This window comes from Sander vitreus, chromosome 6 (genome assembly GCF_031162955.1).
Source record: "Sander vitreus isolate 19-12246 chromosome 6, sanVit1, whole genome shotgun sequence".
Lineage (NCBI taxonomy): Eukaryota > Metazoa > Chordata > Actinopteri > Perciformes > Percidae > Sander > Sander vitreus.
The window spans coordinates 27,036,139-27,060,074 of record NC_135860.1 but is presented as its reverse complement, the minus strand read 5'-3'; the positions used below and the strand labels follow the sequence as shown (position 1 = coordinate 27,060,074).

Here is a 23,936-nt window from a genome sequence, read left to right as displayed (position 1 = left end):
AGAGAGACAGGTTAAGGAGAGGAGCCTGGTCGGGCTAGAACTCTCCCCAACCAGATCGGGCTGTACTGGCCTGCCTCCCTCTACTTTTTTATTATTGATTATATGGTAGATGAATCTGACGACTATAACGAGAAGCAAGTGGGCCGGGCTAGGCGGACGCTGCAACTCCTCACTCCCTAACTATAAGCTTTATCGAAGAGGAGAGTTTTAAGTTTACTCTTAAATGTGGTGACGATGTCTGCCCCCTGGACCCCGACTGGGAGCTGGTTCCACAGGATAGGAGCCTGGTAGCTGAAGGCTCTGGCTCCCATTCTACTTTTAGAGACTCTGGGAACCACAAGTAACTCTGCATTCTGGGAGCGCAGTGCTCTAGTGAATGGATGTATGTTAAGATGGTTTTATTTCCTTTAACCATCGGAGCGTAAGGACATTCTAAAACGCTTAACGTGAAAAAGCTTAACGTGGTTTAATGTACCTAAACAACGATCAATAATCACCAAATTTCTCATGGCCATATCTTGTCATGAACACTTAAGCCTGTCAAAAAAAACTAAACCGAAATCCAATGATTATAGAAGTGATCTCACATTAACGTTTTCTTCTTCATTGGCGCCTATGGCGAGGAAAAAGCTTAACGTGGTTTAATGTACCTAAACAACGATCAGTGATCACCACATTTTATGAGGAGCAATATGAGAGAGAAATTTGGTGATGATTGATCGTTGTTTAGGTACATTAAACCACGTTAAGCTTTTTCCTTACAATATGCCTTAATGAAGCAGAAACGCTTAATGTCAGATAACGTCCATAATAATTGGACTTTGACAGTTTTCAGTTGTTATGAGGAGCAATATGAGAGAGAAATTTGGTAATCATTGATCATTGTTTATGTACATTAAACCACCAATAAAGTGTGTGAAGCAGCGGAAATGGGGAGGCGATGTAAAGAGGTTCAGCCAAATAAATAAGATATGAACGCGTCTTACGCAGCCTGGCAGAGTAGTAAATGACGCTGTGGAGAGAAATAGATGGCAACTATGATTTACAAACGGGAATAATAAAAAACAAACATTTCACTTTTACAGGAGGCTGTATTACCAAGGGCTCTGGAGCACCGGAGCCAGCTTGGAAGCCGATGAAGGATCGGCGGTGCCCCATATATATCTATGGCAACCAAACTTCACTGGTGAGACAAACTTTTGACGGTCAGGAAGACGTTTTGCAGGGGGGAAAAACTGATCAGAAAATGTAACGAAAATGTAACGGAACGTTGTAGAAATGTAGTGTAGTGCTGCAAAATGTAACGAAGTAAAAGTCAAAAGTATGCACTATTGATTCTATTTAAGTAAAGTACAGATACGTGAAAATTTTACTTAAGTACGTTAACAAAGTATTTGTACTTCGTTACATTCCACCACTGTCAATACCAGAGTTTATCTGGCAGAATTTCAATAAATGAAGCTAGAAAAGCTGTCATATAAAAGATATTTTATTTACTGAACGAAAGAGAACATAAAATAACAAACAGTAATGGGGGTGAACACAGAAATGTTAAAAGTTAACTTCCCAGCATGAACCACAACATCAAAACAAAAAGTAGGACTCAACATTAAAATGCCAGATCAGGAAATACCGTAGAATAAACGTGGTTTCATCTGTTTTCTTAACTAGTAGATTGCACAAATAACTGGAACTGAGTAGCATACACATTCTGTAGCAGTGCCACCATCATTGTCTACTTTCCTAGGAAGTTTTTTTTAAGTTCTATGTTGTGTGCTTCTCTGTTGGCCCTTCCTTTCTCTGTCTCCTGTGTTTTCCCTCCTCCTGCCTGCTACTGCCAGCTGACGATGCACATCTGTTCCTCATTCCACCATCACGTTCCCTCACCGCTCACAACTGACTTCCATCTGCAATCAAGCTCAGTACTTCAACCCAGGCTCCATTCACTATCCTCGCTGGATCGTTGTCTCCGCCATACTGTCATCAGCGCCACACATCGCTCCCGCTTCCAGTCAGCTGGCTTCACCCTTCGGTCCCTCACCTCACGGCTCTCCACTTCACCCTGCCTCCGCTCCTGCTCCCAGCCTTCCCCTCTTGGACTCTTCCCCCGCTTCATCCTGCCTTCGCTCCTGCTCCCAGCCTTCCCCTCTTGGGCTCTCCCTGTTCCCCGGACTCCAGTGCTTCCTCCCCGGTTCCCTCGTCCCGGTTTTCCCGAGCTCCCTCGTCATCCTATCCCAGTAAGATCCCTCGCCATCCTACCTATCGCCTGTCTTCCCTCACCATCCTATCTCCCTTCGCCATCCTACCCTTGCTCCCAGTTCCCTCATCATCCTAATCCTGCCCTCGTCACCCTTCCCCAGCCCTCGTGTCTTCGCTCCTGTTTTTGGCATCCGCCTCCCCACACCTCCTCCCCCCTTTCCTTTGTTAAAATAAACCTGATTTTTTTAAATTGAACTTTGCATTTGGGTCCGTTCTGTGTCTCCCTCGTAACACTATCCGTTTTATTCCATATTTATTTCCATAACGGCTGCTGTTTTTACTCTGAGAAAACTCCCCCTACTCGATTAAGCCTAAACATGTAATTCATCTGGCTTTGAATAAAGAGTTTAATAATGCATTATTGGGTAGATTATTATAATGTACCATATATTACATTAAAATACCATGTTGATTTTCAATTCTGTTATTTGTGTATTATACATCATATTACGTTATATCTTACAGTTATACTATATGCAGTTATATTGTACTCTATATTATGTTATACTATAGTACTGTCTCGTCCAGTGTCAAGTTGTTTAGTTGGTTTCATATTTTCTGTTGGTTTTCCATTTCTTGTTTTACTTTATCTCTCTTGTGTTTTGTTTTACTTCCTGTTGTATATTTCCCTGCCTGTGTGACTACCTGTCCCCACCCTAATGTGTTGCACCTGTGTCTCATTGTCTCCCCTGCCTTGTGTATTTAAGTTCTGTCTTCCCCTTGCCCCAGTGCTAGATGTCTGTTTCTTTAGTGTGCCGCCTTCAAGCATTTTTTTTCCCCCCTGTGTTCCTGGTTTGTGGTTCCTTTTAGATTTTTTTCTTCTTTTTTTTTTTAACCGTTGCCTGTTTTTGGACTTCCCCTTGCCTGTTGGTTTGGATACTGTTACCCATGAGTTTGCTTTTTGGCCATTGCCTTTTTTTTGGACTTCCCCTTGCCTGTCGATTTGGAAACTGTTGCCCGTGAGTTATGTTTGTGCTCCAAATAAAACTTTTTGGAATTCTACTTACCGGAGTCGTGCATTGAGGGTCCACTGCCTTTGTGAGCGTGACAATTACTACACTAACATGTCACATTGACTCTTACTGTAATAGAGGGTGGCAGTACAGACCAAGTACAGAGTGTGGACTGGTAGCTGGATCGGTGCCAGTACACCTCCTGGGCACTGCTGAGGTGCTTTTCAGCATGGCACCGAACTCCCCGATTGCTCGGGGCGCCTGTCCATTGGCAGCGTTGACGTCTCTAAATGAATGCATGTGTCTAGGTCCTGTTTGTGTATTTTGGGCTTGTGTGTAATGTGTAAAAAATAACAGAGGGGAAAAAAAAATGTATTTCCCCCTTGGGGCTCAATAAAGTGTGTCCAAAAACACTGACTACCATTACCTGTTAATTTAATTAATTTAAAAATTAATCTCACCACTATCACTTTATCAGCACCACTCACTTTACCATATCATTTGTCTCCAAATATTCTCGTAAAGTTTCTATTTTTATTATTTTTATTATATTCTATTATTGCCTAAACCACTTTTGCAGTTCCTTCAGTTTTGATCCATGCTGGTAATAAGAACGTGAGATGTATATGAGAAATGGGATGTAGTCCCAACCAGTTAGGTTTTTAAATACAAATATCAATAAATAATTCTTAGAAAAATCTTTTAACCCTAACTCTGTTGGTCTACATGGAGGCCATGTCAATGATCTAGCAGGATGTGAAACACATAATTTTCCTGTTCCGTCTCAATCCGCTGTATCTGACACCATAATTCACACTAAATAGATAAGTTTTCAAACTAGTTGACATTTAATAACAAAAAAACCAATGTATTTTCAAAATAAATATGTTTTAATACTTACACTAAAAACAACAGAGTATTAATATTGTAAAACATTTTACAGCACCAATAAATATATTAATGTGAAAATATACTAAAAATGTGTGGCTGTACAAACTCAAGAAAAAGTCTTAAATACAAATAGAATGTTGTCATCATCAGAGGACTGGAGAGGCTAGGTACTGAACCAGCAGCCGGTTCTCAGTGAACATACTCTCAGGCCTCAAGTTTGAGGGTGGCAGCAGAGAAGGTCGGTTCACATGAACAGCAGTGATACAGCTGGCACTAATACATAGTTAGGATTCATGAAAAAAGGGTCACTATACTTTTGAAAATGGACTAAAATCTGAGGCTAAAGTCAGCATTACTGACTTTTAGTCTTGACCCATCTTTTGACCATACCTAACAATATTGTACTGAGCCTAGCAGGTAGTACAATCAGGAACTCGCACAGAATAGTTTGTGCCCACAAATTAGTCAACTGTCCTTGAAATAAATAATTTCATGCATCTTCATACGGTCAACATTCACTATAACAAAGAGTTTACATTGGGCAGTTTCAGCACTCCTTGTTTATTCAGCCAGCTTTGGCTGTTTGGTGCGCACATCCTGAAATAAACAGTGGTCAATGTAAGAATTTGATTTCTGACTGAGTTACATGTATTTAAAGGTTTTAGCTAATACTAATAAAATATAATACAGTGTTACTTCATGACATTTTTCTGGTTTGTTTTGGTTCTCTTAAAGAATTTAAGGGTAAAAATCACTAATTTGAGCACACGTTATTATTTCAATGACATACATACTAACTGCCTCCAATCGCCTCCAGAAAAAACTGTATCACATAATTAACTGACTGATGTCTGTCAAAGCACAGCTCCTGGACATCAATCTGTAATACATTCAAAATAAGCTACTGTAGGCTGCAACCCGGTCTCACAGCAGTTCGTGAAATGGTGACCTTACTTATTTCAAATTATTTTATATATTATATATAAATATATATATATATATATATATATATATATATATATATATATATATATATATATCATCAGTATAGTATTCATTGTCTTACTTAAACTTGTTGCTTTGTTATTCACTATTAAATATATACCTTGCAACTTTACTAAAATGTATTTCTATTTTTTTTCTCCATTATGGCTCATTAATGATGAAGGTCTTTTTCTCATATGGTAACAGTTTAGCATTAAAGGAAATGTTTGATTTGTGGTAAGTGGCTGTATCCTACTGAACCACACAACAATGTAATACTTGGGAATGAGGAGGTTATGTTAGTGCCTTGGTTAAAGTCAGAGAAAACACTGTGCCAGTTTACCACCGTCAGACTAGAGGCCTCAGTCTGACTGGACAGTCTTCGCAAAATTACGTCAGAGCTGAGCAGCAGAAACGAAACTCCTTCGGTCCTCCATATGATGTGCCTTTGGGCCCACAAGTGCAAAACCATGTGTCAATCGACCCAGGCCAAAATGAAAAACACTTGTGTTGGCATTTCATTCACGCACGTCGGTGGCTGCAGTTACTATTGCTCAACAGGCCAACCATGATCCCCCTCCGGCTGGTGAGAAACACAGCTTTAGTTTAAATCAGGAATGTCAAAGCATTGTCTTTCAGTCCTTTTTCCCACAATAAAAGAGTCTACAGTCATACGTGTTCTCCATTCAATATCTGGACAGACTGAGAACAGTTGAGGAGTACAAATAACCTTAACACGCCATATAAATATCAGAATTCTGAACATATTCTATAAATAAGATGTAGTGTACTAGACAAAGGGAGAGCTAGTAAGTATATACAGATTGTTTATGATAAACTGCTCTGTTGTGGATGCTTGACTATTTCTTTGGAACACAAAAAGCCATTAAATAAGAAAACTGGAAGGTTGAGGATTTCTACAGTGAGGTGCCTATCTGTGATCACCTTGTCACTTCTTGTCTCCATATATACCTATAGTAATATCCCTTCAAACAGCCTTGTCTCAAGACATTTTGTAAAAAGAAACACAATACCTTAAAATGCAAATAATAAACTCTGTGCACAAAAAGAAAGACATCTGTTTTTTTACACCAATGACAGGTTACATAAAGGAGGAAGGACCAGAAACAGGTACTTGTTTCTGACCTATAACCCTGATAGGTTATAATCCTAACCCTAACACAATTTTAACATTGACTAAAATTTTTGTACTTGCTTAACTTAATTAGCTAAGCTTTAGTTCAGTTCTTGCCATCGTCACGTAATCCTTCTATGAGGAAAGGTCATCTTCACATTATCCATCATCACGCCACAAAACCTGCATCCACAGTCACTTCAGGAAACTCTGTCAGTCCATACAGTGGAGACAAAACTTCACATCATGTCACAGAGGGAAACAGTTCTTGGACCTGCCGCTCAGTTCAAGTACAACAGGCGTTCCTCCACCTCTGCCTCCTCGTCCTCCCTTCTGTCTCCTCCTTGTCTCTTCTGTCAGAGTTCGGAGGTGAGTTTGGCTTCTGCTGCATCGCTCGTTGAAGTTATAGTCACCAGTTTTTTTTTGTTACTAAGAAATGTTTAAGATATTCATATCCACAGCAGACCAGCGTCCAGTGAAGTGTTACATAAAAATAACAGATTTCTTTTACCAGTTCTACCCAAGAGCAGAACGCCACTGAAGCTTTTCCCATTCACACGCCAGTGGCGCATTCGTTTCGCTTTAAATAGTGTTTTTTTTTATGTAGCAGCAATACACATTGTCGATGTACTTATAGTATATGTACATATATTAATATATTTAGGCAGAAAACAGACAGTGGCAAGATCTGCGCCAAGAATGTCATGTCTTGCGTTGTCGTTTCGTGTCCTTGCAGGGAATGCATCCTCGGGTTTCAAAGTGCTGTGCCAAGAAAATAATTCCTTCATAACAGTGTTGCTGGTCTCATCTCCTCGGTTTATCACATCTGTGGAAAACGAGATGAAAGTCTGGTTAAGTGACAAGCAGCAAATTGGTTTTATACAGCCTTGTCGCACATAATATGATGTGCATGATGTCCTAACTTAACATAACTGCTCCATGCAAAAAAAAAGGGATTATTTAGAGACAGAGGCAAAACAGGAAGCAGAAGTGGATAGTGAGGGAGGTTGGGGGATAGATGACCTGGGTCAGTTTCCACCTGCTGTATATTTCGCTGTATATAAAATTTACTTTTTCAGTTAAATGTTTGGTCTTTAAATGTGAGTAAAACATAAACATTTGATCTTTGCATCAAGTTCTCATGTCACTATTTTTTCTGGTAGCTTTGGGTTCAGGTGGTGGGGTAATAGCTGGAACTGGGGGGTGGGGTGGAGTGGTGGGGGTTGAACAGGCCTCTAACCCCAGTTCCAGAGACCCCCCACCCTTAGGTCCCCTCCACTCTCTCTCTCTTGACCACTGAGCAGCCAATTAGAATCATGTCAGTCATCACTTCACCAAGAAGTGTGTGGCTCTCTAAAGCCAAAGCCGGGTGGGGGGTCCACAGGGGTCAGAGGTCATGGAAGTGGCTGGGTCAGGAGAGGTCGTGACACCTTGTTAACTAGAGGCAGCAGTCCCAACACTCCTCTATTTAGCTGTTTGCTGCACACAGTTGGGGTGATGAGTTTAACTCCACACATATTTATTAGTATTTGAGTGTTTAAAAGTAATGAGTAAAAACCAGTGAATGTCACATGCAAGCAGCATGAACACGATAACCGGTAAACCTTTGTTATAAAGAATGACCGTGGAGCCCCTGTCATTGCTAGACCTGCATGACGTTTTTATCTGACTCCTTGTCTACTTAACTGGTAACAAAGCAAGATTTGAAATTCCACCTCTTTGACAGGAAGATAAATATATCATCACTGGCATGTGAAAACCTTGTATCTCCAAATTGGTGATTTTAACGCTTTCAAAAAAAACGAATGAAAAAAATATATTTTCAGATCCTTCTAGTGGTATCTGGCCATGCAGAATGTTTCAGAAAGAAAAAAAACGATCTTAGTTCAAGGTCCAATGACTAAGTTGTAAATGCTTGCTCGTGGGAAATTGTTGGGTTAAATTACAGAGTGTGGTCTAGACCTACTCTATCTGTAAAGTGTCTTGAGATAACTCTTGTTATGACTTGATACTATGAATAAAATTGAATTGAATTGTTTCCCCCAGGAGCTTTCGGCATTCTCTCACGGTCTTCATCAGCAAATGGAGTTGGCTCAGTATAAATAAACAGTACTGAGCTAACTCTATCCGCAAATGAAGACCGTGAAAACTCGGGGACTAAAAAGGTAGTAGTGTGACATGCAACAAAGGCCCCTGGCCGGACTCAAGCAGGGGGCGTTGGGGTAATGTGATATGCACCTTAACCATTTGGCCAGGAAAATGACATTTATATTCAGCTTTCATTGGAACTACTTTCTGCTGATGAAATAGTCCCAAGAAAAATTGCTCACAATTAGATTTTTTTTTTTTTTTACACCACAAATGAAATTGCATTTACCTTAATGGTATTAGGGTGGCAGTGTTTACATGGGCTGGAGCAATCCTCCTGGGCTCATAAAACCATTTCCTTTAATTTAATGATTAACCGTTTAACCGTTAACCAAGATTTTGACCGATTAATACTATCAGTTTTGTTTATCAAAACAAAAAGTAAAAAAGCAATGTGTTGCATGGTAAAAATAACAGTCCATACAATCTAGTTCTTAACTGCTAGTTAACTTGATAACTTTGTACTAGCAAGTTCCATTTTAAGCCCTTTTTCTGCTAAATTCGTGGCTCTCTGCTGGACGGCGCTTACAGCGGAGAGCTACGCGACACATTGCACTACATCGATGAGGACTGGCGGGTTAAATCGGCCGTCCTCCATACAGAGTATCCCGATCAGACACCCAGCTGACAACAATGCAGGTGGAGACAGACTTGGAAATACGCTTTCCGAACAGCTGCGGATCTTTGTCGGCCGCACGGAGACGCAGGCCGTTCCAGGAAAGGGGCTGCATGCGTGACAACGCACGCAACATCGTTGCTGCATGAACGGTTGCTGCTCGAGCCTCCTGGACGGGTGAACTGTAGTCTCGCATTGCTAGACCTATCTCCACAGCGCTGAAGTATAGTTGAACTGGGACTCAGTTGCCTGCTTGTAGGTTAACGGTTAATGATCGGTTAACGAGGCTATCGATAAGAAAAAAATCTAAATTAGCATCCCTAAATCAGACTGGATTAAAACGGATGTGACTGTTGCAACAAGAGACAATGCAAGCACAGAGAAGCTGCCACATTCCCATGAACAAACACCAACACAACATGAAAAAGCAGGGAGAAGCATGCAGTCAATCGTTGCTTGAAGCACAGCGGTGGGCATGGAGATGGGTAGACGGGTGGGGAAAAAAAGGATTTCAAGGCACGTTGTTTATCGTGTATGTATGGTAAACAAACCTGCAAGTTCTTTCGTTTAACTCAAGTTGCCTGGACTTGCAGTCTAATTGTGTGAATTTGCAGGAACATTTACAGGTGAGAGGGTCCTGCACAAACAAGCGCTTTCTTCTCTCTGAGCAAGGCGCACAGTGGCTGCAAGGGAAGCAAAAAGGGAGAGACAGAGAGAGAGAGATCTAAGCTATAGAGCAAATTCTGCAGAAAGGGCAGACACAGACACTCATGCAACATCCCTATCCTCTCCCTTCCTCCTCACACCCCAAACCACCCCTCACTAAGATCGCTTTGTAAAGGCATTTGTTTACACACAAGACAGGATTTGTGGCTCAGATGTAATGTTTCAGGTATTAAACTAATCCACCCCACTCTGACATCCATTTGAAGGAAACACTTTCTGGAAATCAGTGAATCTCGAGCCAATAAAGCTGGCACTGGAACTTAATTTAATATTTTATTTTTAATCCTGCCCTTCCACCATTGATATGAAATGTTCTTCCCCAACATTCTATTTCAACAAGAACATAAATGACATCATAATAAGGAAGTAAAAATGTAATTGAATGTGCTGTAACAATTTAAGGGATTTTATGTTTGAAGCAATTCATGACTTCTCCAATCTCAGTTTGCATTGTCATGCTTGCAAATCGATGCTGTGGATAAAATATTGAAAGTTGTATTAAAGTTTTTGTTTGGTAGGAGCAAAGACGATTCTTGATGAAGTCAGAAGATGATTCCAGAACTTGTCAAATATCCATCATCAGTGCAGAACCTTAAGTCAAGCAATTGGAGCCAAAGCCAACTGAGCCAACTCCTCCTAACACTTCATAATAAATCCCTAAAGGGCAGGTGCAGCAATGTAACTGAGGCAGCGTGGTCACCCACAGGAGGCGCAAGGAGATGAAAAATGAATGTCTAATAGTTTGATGTTAAGGTAGACACTATATTTGTTGCAGTATCTGTTACAGTGCTCAGCTGAAGAGATGGAAGGCCACACCAGAGCCACAACAAGGACAGAACTAGATATATGTGGGTAGTTACTATGGGTCAAAACGGAACTATGCTTTGTCTCAAAGAACTGATGAACTGATTTCACTTTGCACAACACACATCCAAGCAGAAGGATTAATTCTGTATCACCTTCTAGACCTCCTGTATGAAAACAGGAGCAAAGCAACCCAAAGCAGAACTTATCTGTGAACCTCTCAAGGCTACGATGATCTTATGCCACACACACACACACACACACACACACACACACACACACACACACACACGTATATCTGTACTTCTGTACTTTAATTCTGTACTGTAGCTGTTGTGGCCATCTATCATCTGAAACAAAAGGAAACATGGCAACAGATAAAAGCCCCAAACAGCAAGTAGAAGTAGCAAGCACTTATCAGTGCAGCACATTACAGGCCAGCAGACAGCCTTAAAGATAAGCATTTCCCATAGAGATAACAGGACAAATGCCTTGGCAAATTTATTTCGCTGCCAAAGAAATGGGAGTGGAATTATGTTGCAGATAAATAAAAAAGGAAACAGGTAAAAAAAATAAAAAAAACTGTGCACAAAAGGTCATTCATTATATTGATTTTGTTAACAGCTTGACAGCACTTAAATGTGTATTCTTAAGTTAGTTAGAAAATCCACCTGCCACAGTGGTAGCTGGTGGCCAACGTCAGGCTCTGAACAAACAGAGAAGGAGGCAGGAGAAAAAGAAGAGACACCTAAGCAGATACAGGGACTGTCAGCTGGTCTCCTCATTAGCAGGGGTGGATATTGATCCATCAAATAGGACTGGGCTCGGTGTATCAGGGTTTATCACGGTGTAACCAACTGTATGAATGAGCACATCCTCTTTATAGCACCTTCACCCCACCCTGCCACAGGGTAAATTAGCTGCCTACGTGCACGGTGACAGGCAGACATTCTACAAGGCTGGACGAAGCTCAGCTCAGTCCCATGGCAAACGGGTTTGACTTAGCTAACATGATCCCATCTATCCTCCACCAATCCATCAGGTTTCAAGCCACCGAAGCACACACGCACTCCTCTTATCCAATTAAACAACCTGACCTACCACTGAAAAGCCTTAAGACACACAAACCACACGCATGCCTCAACACACACAGCCCTGTGACAACTGTGACAGGGAGTGAGTTCTCTCGCTCAACGATGACACTTCCGTTTGTCTCCGAGCGCCTCCTTTATTTACACCCCTGTTACATGTGCCTCTGGTGTGTGTCTTGTGTTCTCCCTCTGTATCTTTGTCTCTCTCTCTCTCTCTCTCTCTCTCTCTCTCTCTCTCTCTCTCTCTCTCTCTCTCTCTCTGTCCCTCGTTCTGCCCTCCTTCCTCTGTCTGTTGCACACCTGAGCGTAATCAGTGCTCAGGTAGAGTGGGGGAGGTGATAAGAAGCCAGAGAGTGAAGGGACAGAGGTACATGGAGAGCACACCAGCAGCACACTAGTGAGGAGTTTCCTCCTCACCTTTTTTCTCCACAAGCAGGTTTGTGTTTCCCAACCTCCATGCACACTTAGGTGCTGGAGTTTTGTTATTTTAATTTATTGTGTTAGTTTGGGCTGGAGATTACCGGTAGTTCAGTTATTCGTCTCTTTTGTTTGTTCTAGGATTAGTTTACCCTTTTTAGGTAATATAGGGGGAGACGCAGGGAGGAGCGGCCCATTGTGAGGTTGATCCAGCGTCTTCCCATCTTTTGTTCTTTTTGGCCGGGGTCTCCAGTCCCTTTTTGTTACTTAGTTTGCTACTTTTGGGAATATTTTTGCATTATTTAATAAAGCTTGTTGGTTAATTGTTAACCTTTTTTATATGTTGCATCCTCCAATCCCTTTTGAGCCTTGGTTTGTTTCTTTAAATGGGAGGCCGTAACAACCCCTAAAAATAGGTTAACTGCATGACACCTGTTGCTATGATTAGACTGGAGAAGTAGCCGAGGGCAGAGGGTCAGGTTTGTGCAACTGGAGTCAGAGTGCAGACAGCAGCGGGTGGTCTGAAGCTGGCTGGCTACGCCTCAATCTCTCACGCTATTATAGCCGCACCATAAAGTGCTAAACCCGCTGCCATAAAAAGAGCACGCTCAAAGTGTGAGAGTCTGCAAAGATAGGTGGAAGACAGGATTTGAAGGCCCTACTCTCTCCTTTCTACAGGAAACATGATGGTACACTTGTAAACTTGAGTTGGATCATATGCTTTGACTTCCTAAATTGTGACATCACTGAGCATGGTCATTTTCTGTTGAACTAAATTAAAAGGAGCACAAACTTAAATAAGTCCGTGCATATTAACCAAAGTTCAAAAAGCTAGTAGTGGGTATTGAAACTTAATATTTTTTTTTCTGGTTCCATAGCAAAAAATCTGGAATTGAATGTCTGGTCAAATTTGCAATCCATCCATCAAGCCAGCCATTATCTGTAACTGCTGGAGCAGATACCAGCTGACATTTGGGGGGGAACCGGGGTACACCCACCCCCGGCAGGTCGTCCATTTAGAGTCAACAGTTAACCTTTTTAGGCCAGAGACCGGGGAGAACACACCTCTTGCTGTGAGGCGACAGTGCTAACCACTGCCGTCTGTAATGTTGTTTTTTTATTCTTTGATAAAATAGTTCCTTATTTAAAATGTTGCCACTTTAGACTATTATGGACAAAGTTGTATCCAATGTTGTGTTTAGACAAAGCATATCAAGGTCTAAATACTAATCAATTACGCACCCCATATTGACAATAATGCTATCACTACTGGAAGGAGCCCTAATATTACATCTTACCACTCTTCATTAACATACAGTGCAACAAAGTCAGAGAAAGGGGGAGGTGTGCATCTCAACATGAATACAGAGATCATGAGAGAAATCTGAAACCTTTCGAACAGATGAGAAAACGGGAGAAAGAAAAAAACAGAACACGTACTTACTATTCTTTCTTTGTTTGAACATCTGGCTTGTCTCTGAAATAGAAAAAAGAGCAAGATGATTTAGTTTTTTTGCTTTCATCGCATCACTGTCACTGTGTGTGAGGTCTGCAGTCTCTTACCTGCAGTCACACTTTTGATGCTCTGTGAAACTTAAGTGAATCATATGTTGCGATACCATTGGTCTAACCTGCATTACCTTGAAGAGAAACAGAGGACATAAGGTTTAGATTAAAACAAAGCGACTTTCCGTAACATGCAGTCTATGCGCCACAGCCCTTTACTGTTCTGTAACCAAACGGCTCGAAGACGTGACCTGTCTTTATTACTCTACGTCCCTATTCCCCAGCCAACATCCATGTCAAACAGCCAGCATGGTTGGAGGACAGTAGAGGCTGTGACCACACACTAATGGCTGTAAAACACACTGGCTGAGGTAAACGACGTACCTGAGATTGCTGATGGATGTAAACCTTCCGTGTCTCTAACCTCTGCCTAACAAGCCTTTTTCATAATGCATGTCTCAAGAATTACAAAGAGCTACTAACCCTAACGCTATGATTGGGCTCAGAAATTTCCGATTTAAGGATTTAACTAAACAAAACTAAACACAAGCTCTTCTTACTACCTTTTTTATTTCTAGAACGCTCAATTTTATTCTTCATCTGTGGGTGGAGTTTACTCAGTTTTCATAGACGGCTCAGTTGTCACAATGTGACCCAGGTATGGAAATTCAGTCACGTGATACAACTACATACTTGGATCATGTGATGACATCGGAGCTATCTCCATTACAACTGAGCAAAGTCCATCTGCTGACGAGGACTAGAGCTGCAAGGACGAATCGATTAGTTGTCAACTAATACATTAATCACCAACTATTTCAATAATTGATTAATCGCTTTGAGTCATTTCTTGTGAAAACACAAGACAATTTCTGATTCCAGCTTCTTTAACGTGAATATTTTTATAGTTTCGATACTCCTCTGTGACAGTAAACTGAATATCATTTGAGTTGTGGAACAAAACAAGACATTTGAAGATGTCATCTTGGGCTTTGGGAAACACTGGTTAACATTTTTTCACCAGCCTGGGAAAACCCTGACGAACTTCTGGCAAATCTGAGATTTGCTCTGCAGACTGTCAGTCTGGCCAAGAGCCCATTCAAGCCCATTTCCAATTTTTCCAAATCGAGGCACCAATCACAACCGTTGAGGCGGGCTTTACTCGATGACGATAGCGCAGCGACGGCAAGCAGCTTTTTGTTTCCATTCAACGTGACGGCCACCGAAGCGCAGCAACAAGTTGACGGTCTGATTGGTTGAAGGACTATCCAATTGCGCCCAGAGGCATTTGAGCGGCGTCCGTTGGTGACGCCCCTTTGGAAATAAGCTGTGAATGAACCTTCCCCAGACCCACTCTCAGTTACAACTGAGAAGTGTCTGGTGTCAACCAGGCAAAATTTTCACAATTTTCTGACATTTTATAGACCAAATAACTAATCGATTAATTCGAGAAAATAATCGACAATACAAAATAATGGTTAAGTCACCTGCAACGTGACGTTGCTGGTTTCCGTGGGTACACACTCCATTGCTTCGTCACTGCAGCAGCCTCCACAGCGGTTGAGGACCACGCAGGAAGGAATGTAGGTATGTTCTGTGTCCCCCGGATACTCATGGAAGATGTCCACCAGCACCTCCCTGGGCTGACACATACTCTTGGTGATGACTTCTGTGAGAAGGATAACTGAAAAAAAGACAAGAGGATTGATCACCTTTTCATCATCATCATTATCGTCATCTTCCTTACAGCCAGTGTGAAAAGTGAATAGAAAAGCTTTACTTTTAATAATATTTTTTTTGGGGTGAAGAATAGAGCACTTGTTTATCTGGTGCCAGTACAAATACCTCAGCCATTTATTTCCTAAGTGATGCCCAATACACAAGGCCATCTGTGGCCTGAGCAGCAACAATAACATTGTTGTGCCAGTGACAATCTTGTACTGACAATATGTCAAACCGGTAGGGATGAAAACAGCCTGCCAACCATTTGGGTAGACATTGACAATGCTCCAATAAACTCCCAGAAATGTGTGCAAAAGTAGAAAAGGTTAAATTCCAAGATCACAAGAAAATACAATAATCACACACATGCATTAGTAGATAACATGGATGTAATGACCATGTGACAAAACATGGGGAAAAAGCTACACAGAAAGATGTAACCTTGACTGAGTTGGAAAGCAGAAGCAACACTTTATCAAATATACTGTATTCTACGTAGCAGCAACGTTTTGACATCCCCTCTGCAAAACTACAAAACAAAAACGTCAAGTAATATTTGGAGATCAAGAGCAGATAGTTGATAACAGTTTTGATACCAATCTCAAGACTTAATAAAATTGAGTGACCTGCCAGCCGTCTCTGTATTTCCATTCCCTGTGCAGCCCAGAATAATCCGTCCCACAGTCCATAGGACTAGGTTCCCAGCGACCCCTAGCTAACTCCCGACCCCTGGTTTGCCAGAGCAGCCATGACCTCAGGCACTGTGGCGCCAGAGTTCACCTCTGACATGTGACCCCAGGAAGCCCACCCGTGTGCAAGCTCTGCTTCTGGATTAATGCTGCAGACTGACTCTGTTAGCTTTATGATTACTAAATGCCACAAATAATACACAGATGGATCCCTGAGAATTTCATTTGAAAAGTCTTTTACGCAGTATTTCAACCATACCATCCACTGGACATGGTTACATAACTTTAGCTGAGGCACGATAAGGCAAGTTGCCTTTACAGACTGTAGAGTAAAATACTCTCATGTTACAGTGGAAGCTCTCTGGTGAGACATCAGATATAGAAAAATGAATATAAATATTAAAAGCATATTGACTGGGGCGCCTGGTTATCTCAGCTGGTAGAGCGTGCGCCCCATGTACAGAGGCTCAGTCCTCGCCGCAGCAGCTGCAGGTTCAATTCTGACCTGCGGTCCTTTGCTGCATGTCATTCCCCCTCTCACTTTTCCCTTTCATGTTTAAGCTGTCCTATCAAACAAAGGCCTAAAATGCACACACAAACAAAAAAAAAAAAAAAAACGTTCCCAAATGTCTTATTTTGTTAATCACATTTAAGGAGCTAAAATCAGAGACTTTTGACTTTTTTCCCTCAAACGCTATGCAAATCGATTATCAAAATAGTTGCCGATTGATTTAATAGTTGATATCGATTCATCTTTGCAGCACCATGCATCACTCCTGATCTATGATGAATGACTCTGCAGTTTTAGTTGCAGTGACCAGGGCCAGCAGACACGAGCAGCTAAAACACTAGCACCTGCTGGGTGGATTTGGTTCATGAGACTGTCAGCAGACCACGGCCTCATGCCAACACACTCAACTAGGGCTGCACGATATTGGAAAAAACTGACATTGCAATATTTTTTGTCCTGCGATATGTATTACGATATGAGAAAAGACTATATAAATAGCTCTATTTGGAAATAATAAATCATTCTCGACTACTGGGGTGATTTTGTAGGGGAGTGCATCTACATAGAAAATAAAAATGAAAAAGGAACTTTTCTTATGTGAACCATTCTTTGTTGAACTTTAACCCTTGTGTTGTCTTCGGGTCAAATTTGACCCGTTTTTCAAAATATCTATCTCAGAAATATGGGTTTCTCTTTAACTACCTAATTTTAATTACCCCAAAATAACATGGATGGTACAACAAACAGGAATGAATGGGCTTGGGACTGAGAGCCACAGACAGGGTGGAGAAGTCAGAAAGCATTTGCAAGACACAATCTCTTTGTGGGATCTGCTGTTGTTGAAAAAAATATATTAATCTCCATCCTGGCCGAGATGGACTTAACAAGTCATATTAATAACGGTTCAGAGCTCTCCACCAGGAGTTATCAGGTCACAGTCTTGAAACAGTTTATATGACAGCTTTTGACAGGTGGTGGGATCTCTGACAGTGTAGGTGCGTGAAGGTTATCAGCATGCAGATGGCACACTTTTTGCTCCTCTACAAACACTAGCAAAAACCACACAACCTGTCCAGTGATGCCGTTTGCAGTGACTGATCTGTGTCTCCATCCATAACCAACTAACAGGGGCTAACCTTGGCCTCAGCACCGCATTGTCACTGTCAAACAAACACTGATGGCATTGAACCAAGGCTGACTGTCTGCTCATGTAATGACTGTGTTCTTTCACAACAGATTGGTGGGGGAAAAAAAACAGAAACCCCAAAGAAATTGTTAACAACTGAAGCGCATTATTGTGGAGACGTTGACTTATGTACACCTTTAATCTTACATTAACTCGTGTTATGAAATCTGCACTTCTTTTATGGCGACTCCAAAGTCCTGATTCAGACCTTTCACCCTTGGGAACCTTGATTCCCGTCTGCTCAGTACAGAAAACAATCCTCAGCTCACACTGATGAACAAATAACCCCCTCCACACACACACACACACACACACACACACATGCACACGCACGTCAAACATTTAAAGAAACAAAGCAAGTCTGACGCAGAGTACATACAAATGTTTATCACTTGTCCACTAGGTGGCTCTGTAGTTATCTGGCCTGCACACTGAAGAAAGGAAGAAGTCTTTAAATTAGACAGCTCTAATGGAGAAAGAAAAAACTTACCCTCATTTTTACTCTTCTCCACTCCCTTGTTAATGCTGGCAGTCTGTAAGAGATGCACATTAGACCAGGTGTTAAATATGTCTCCTGTTGCATGCAGCACTGCCTCTATACAAAATGTCATCACCATAAAACAAATCAAAATGTATCTCGTTAACTTTCACTGTACAAGTCGTATCAAATGACAGTATCTAGGCCTTAAGGTTTTTATTTTCAGCTCATTACATCACAATATGATTTATGGGGAAACCCAATCCACAGCAGGATGACAATAGCTTCCTAATCATAAAGACTGATATCAGAATAAAATGTCACAAGACGCGTCACACGCTAAAAAGCATCAGATGCATTAGGCCCGTCATACAGGCTGCAAACACGCAGCTGAGGAGCAAGGCTGATGTACCTTCAAAATAAAAGCGCTGCATCCTGTTGCTCAAACAGTTTAATCTAATGTATGCTGCCCAAAAGATAATTAATTTAAATTGAAATGGGCATTCTATATTTGAAAACAATGCCATGCTTTTATAAGTTTAATCATTTGAAGTTGAAAGCAAAGAATCCTAGCAATATTCCAACAACTGACTGACTTTCTTTGTAGGCAAAAAGAAAGTCTACAACTCAGAAAGTAAAAATCCTTTCAAATATTCACTCCATGAAATTGCTTGATTTATGGCTTAGTTTTATTCTGAAAGGAGTAACAGGAACCGGCCTATGTTTTGATTGTAAAAAGATAACATGACGAATCGGTATCCCTGGCAGACCTACGTTCACCTTATGTGGCTGCTGTAACAGGCGGAGATATTGCGTGAGAAAGCCAAAGCGGGATCGGCCTGTGTGGGAAAGAAGTGGGCATCCTGCAGGGCGGTAGGACAGGAGAAACCGGGTCTCAGCTTCCACACACACACACACACACACACACACACACACACACACTCCGGATCACCGTGAGATAAAAAAGATTGACTGGGAATAAACCCTGCAGCTGACTAGCTGACTGACTGTACAGAGTCCAAACTACACTCCGCACTTAACAGTCAGTTCTCATGGAGGCGCACTAGGCAGAACTCTATTCAGAAATCTCACAGTTTAATGCACACTCTCCGGAAATATTGACCATATTACTAACTGAGAAACTTTTGCGGAATCTTATCGTTTACTATTTCATTCGGCATAGAGGTAATCCAGGAAGCAACATTCGTTTAATCATAATTCACAACTTGTATGACTATTACACCCAGTTTAGTGAGTCGTAGCCTACCATAAGCAAACCCAATTTAAGCGGTATAGTTCTATTCAACAAAGTAATTTGCGGTGAACAAAATATATGCCGAAATGTAATGATTGTTTTACAGAATCAAAAGACACTAAATGAATAGGCCTACGTATAGCTACGTATTTCATCAAGCGCGTCTCTTTGCACGTAGCCTTTAAAGCAAATCTTAACCTCACTGGTTTTTAAATGGAGTCTGGCTTTGCAAAAAGAAAGGGACATACGTATGGGTGTTTCAACAAAATGGACAAAGTAAAACTAAGGGCTTCTAGGTAGACTACAAACAGAAAAGAAAATGCCGATAGTAAAATGTTCATTTAATAATACATTTCCATATAGAATACACTTTCAGCAATTAGCCAACAATTCCCCATGCGTGTGTAACGTTTCTCACTAGGGATGTGATTAGTGTTTTCTTTGCGCCACGTACAGCAGGAATCTAAAATGATTGATAGAGAACCGGCATGCGTTATAGACACGTGTGAATTAGAACAAACGTCTCTGTCTAATTATTAATATTACCAAAAAAAAGTTAACACTCACCTTTATAGTGGATAGGTGAAGAACCGCTGCCAAAAGGATGTGTACCAAACTGACAACAAAGTTCATGGTTGTAATTCCGCACGATGAGTCTTAAAATCTCTGCGGTCGTTTAAGAGTTACAAAAAAAAAAAAAAATCTTAATGTTTTATTAAAACAAACAACCACGCAGTCAAAAAAAATAATAAAAGTCAAAAATATTAAATAAATAAAAACCGCGGCAAATCTTGGCTACAGCAAAAGCGTATCCATATCTTCCACACGCATGTGGCACGTTCACAGGGACCCTTCCAGTGTCTCCCAGCAGCGCTCCTCTGGAAACCTTACCATCCGACAAGCGTCGCTCATCCACAGACAAAGACACTATGATGGGTTCTAAAATCCACGCTGGATCCGGGACCTCGGGAACAGAGCGATCCTCCAAAAATAATAAATTCAAAAAAATACAGTAATAATGTTCACAGTGGAGACGGGCGGATCAGTTCATCAACTTTACGCACCGGTGTCTCTGTTTACTCTCATTAATCCCACAACATGAAGGGGTGTGTGTGTGTGTGTGTGTGTGTACAGCAGGCACTGTTTGCCGGTATAAAGTGATCCTTTTTGCTTTCTTCCGCAAACCTCCCTTCTTGTGTTTCTTATTGAGTGTCCGCCCCTGTGCTGTGCCTCGGCTTCTCTTCTCTTTCTAAAGATCTTATGGGGAGCACCGACAGCAGCTTGTCCCCGGCTCAGCAGCGGTACCAGTCTCTCTCGCGTTCTGTCTCCTCTTGGCGGCTGCTGCCGTAGTTCATGCGTTATTAAGCCGGCAGCAGACAGCAGGCTTTTTTTTTTTGACGAAGGCGGGGCGCCTGGGAGGAACCAATGGCAGAAGGCGGGAGGGAGGGAGGGAGGGGGTTAGACTGGATCTGAACCTGCTTTTAACACAACGCACGCACACACACACACACACACAGGAGAGGTTTCCACTGATGACTACTGTAATATTTAATGCAGGCTGGTCTGATTGAAGCTGCATTTCCTTTAAACATCTTAGCTATTTCTTCGGTGTGAAGCCTGTACAGCAGCCCTGTACTATATTCTCACGTGTTCACTTCAGGTGATATAGGTAGGTATACAGGTATACAGTACATTACAATAATGCATAGTAAAGTACCTACACATTATAGGTAACACATGCATCTAATTTCTATTACCAGGTTTCAATTACCATTTTTTTCTCTTTTCTTTCTTTTATTATGTCTATATATGTTGCCGTTTTTATACCTTGACTGTACAAGTTACTCTTCATGTTTCTGTGACTTTATGAATATATATTTAAAAAAATATATTAATATCAATTATTTTTTTACATTTTTATCACTTAGTGTGTAATTAAAAACATCTCTGTGATTTTTTTTTTTTTTTTTTACAAACCCATAGAATTATCCTGTAGTCCCCATCCGCTCTAGTGAGCTTGCTTTGGTTTTATGTCACACTTAGCTGCAAACTGAAGGCTGACACAGTTAGAGACTAGCTGGTGAATATGCAGTACTGGAGAATTTAGCAGCTAGAGAGAGAGTCATTCCCTCAGGAGTTGGTAAAGACCCAACCGCAGCTGAAAGAGAGTGAATATTGGACATATTTAGTCAATATTTAGTCATCAAGTGGACACACAAACACCACTCTGACTCAATGACTATATTGCTTTGTGTCTGCCTGGTGTGTAAAATGAGCAACTGTCTGCTAACACGTCCACCATAACTACTTCATAAGGTGTTAATGTCATTGATGTGTTTGCAGCTTGTTTCGCTGCCCCCAAGTGGTCAAAATATCAGTTAATGAAAGGCAAGGCAGCTTTATTATTATATAGCACATTTCAGAAACAAGGCAATTCAAAGTGCTTTTACATAAGACATTAAAGAGCAGTTAAAACATCCCTTAAAGAGAATATAAAAACAGCTAAAACAGAATAAGACAAGTTAAAAAAAAACATTCAGGAACAAAAGTTACATTGCAGTGTATGAAGGCAAGGCAGCTTCATTTGTCGCACATTTCAGCAACAGGGCAATTCAAAGTGCTTTACATAAAAACAATAAAAAGAAAATGTTTTTAAAACAGATAAAATACAAGAATAAAAGTTACAGTGCAGTATAATAAATTAAACATTAAAGAGCAGTTAAAAACAGTTAAACATATAAAAGCAGATAAAATAGGAGATTTTAGGCTGCTAGTATGGGATAATGTATAAACCGTTGCTCTATACATGTAATCCAAGCACAATCCTTGCCATTCCCAGAACGGGCTGGTCCCACCGGTCTTACTTTAATTCTCTTTATAAGCTTATATATATTGTTATACAGTTTCAACATTGCAACTTCAGTATAAGAAATGAACAATTATTTAAAGAAAGGCAACATCAAAAAGAAAGGTCTTCAGCCTTGATTTAGAAGAACTGAGAGTTGCAGCAGACCTGCAGTTTTCTGGGAGTTTGTTCCAGATATGTGGAGCATAAAAACTGAACGCTGCTTCCCCCTGTTTAGTTCTGACTCTGGGGACAGAAAGCAGGCCTGTCCCAGAAGACCTGAGAGGTCTGGGTGGGTCATAGTGTAGCAGCAGATCAGAAATGTATTTTGGCCCTAAACTGTTTAGTGATTTATGAACCAGCAAAAGTATTTTGAAATCAATTCGTTGAGGCACTGGAAGCCAGTGTAGAGACTTCAGAACTGGCGTGATGTGATCCACTTTCTTGGTCTTAGTGAGGACTCGAGCAGCAGCGTTCTCAGTCAGCGGCAGCTGTCTGATTGATTTTTTTAGAGCGACGTGTAAAGACACTGTTACAGTAGTCAAGTCTACTGAAGATAAAAGCATGGACACGTTTTTCCAAATCCTGCTGAGACATAAGTCCTTTAACCCTTGATATATTCTTAAGGTGATAATAGGCTGACTTTGTAATTGTCTTAATGTGGCTGTTGAAATTCAGGTCTGAGTCCATGACTACACCCAGATTTCTGGCTTTGTCTGTTGTTTTTAACATTGTCGTTTGAAGCTGAGTGCTGACTTTTAATCGTTCCTCTTTTGCTCCAAAAATAACCACCTCAGTTTTTTCTTAAGATAATTTATGTAGAACAATCACTTAAAAAAGACAGCGTCAAAAATAAGTCTTCAGCCTTGATTTAAAAGAACAGAGTTGCTGTTTAAAAATGCAGTTTTAAATAGCTTTTTTACAATGGAAAGCGTGTCACTACTTGCTGCTATTCAGCAATAAATACTAAGATGCATGGCATTTTTTTTTTTTTTTTTTTTTGTATGTATATTTGCCCTCTAGTGGCCTGAAGGAGCCATCATAAGCCGTGCCCTCACCATTGTCCTTACATCAACCATTCTCTAAAACCACACTTCTTACTGGTGCCATCTGGCCGCAGGTACAGGACTTTGAGGTGAAGAAGGACTCACTTTGGCAGACGTTTAGTTCCTTCTTCCATATTACTGCTAAACAAACAATCTCACTGACCTTGTAAAAATCAATTCTGTCGTTGGAAATGTACCTGTTCTTTGTGTAGCTTACCTGTTGATGTCCTGTGTATACTGCCCATGTGTATGTAATCAGACCATGAAAACAAATAGCCCACATGGGACAAAATAAATATCTAAATTTCTAGGAGCGTGTAAAACAGTGCCCTGATCCAGGATCATATCACCTTGAGTCTGTAACACTGCTGACATTGTGTAGGGGGCTCCTCTATGATACTGTAAGCACTTATAAAGTTGAAAACCTCTAAAGGTAGTTACACACCAACCAGACGGCCGACCGTCGGCAGAAAAGGCAGTCGGACTGATCAATCGGGTCCCCGAGGTCCAAAAAGTGCCTCGGAACACATCGAAGAGACGCCGACTTGAGCGTACGCTCTGCGCGTGCACAAAATGTAATACGTCTCCATAGCAGCAGGCGGTGCTGCTCTGTATTGTTTCTCAGAAAATGAAAACTGCCAGCTGATTGGATGAACGCGTCACGTGGTTCTTTT

General features: G+C 41.1%; 1 protein-coding gene across 4 annotated transcripts; it reads right to left on the bottom strand.

The window, feature by feature from the left end:
• Positions 1–4,079: 4,079 nt before the first annotated feature.
• Positions 4,080–20,734, bottom strand: vegfaa (vascular endothelial growth factor Aa). Of its 4 annotated transcripts, XM_078253592.1 has the most exons (7): positions 19,939–20,734; positions 18,129–18,171; positions 15,018–15,214; positions 13,588–13,664; positions 13,469–13,501; positions 9,538–9,669; positions 4,080–7,048 (listed from the first exon to the last, which is right to left on the bottom strand). In XM_078253592.1, exons 1-7 carry the CDS (start codon positions 20,002–20,004, stop codon positions 7,027–7,029), a joined length of 570 nt encoding a protein of 189 aa, XP_078109718.1. In that variant the 5' UTR covers positions 20,005–20,734; the 3' UTR covers positions 4,080–7,026. The 4 variants fall into 4 exon arrangements, with proteins under 4 accessions (XP_078109718.1, XP_078109720.1, XP_078109719.1 ...); XM_078253594.1 differs by lacking the exon at positions 9,538–9,669 and having other exon boundaries at positions 13,465–13,501; positions 19,939–20,733; XM_078253593.1 differs by lacking the exon at positions 9,538–9,669 and having other exon boundaries at positions 19,939–20,733.
• Positions 20,735–23,936: the final 3,202 nt, after the last annotated feature.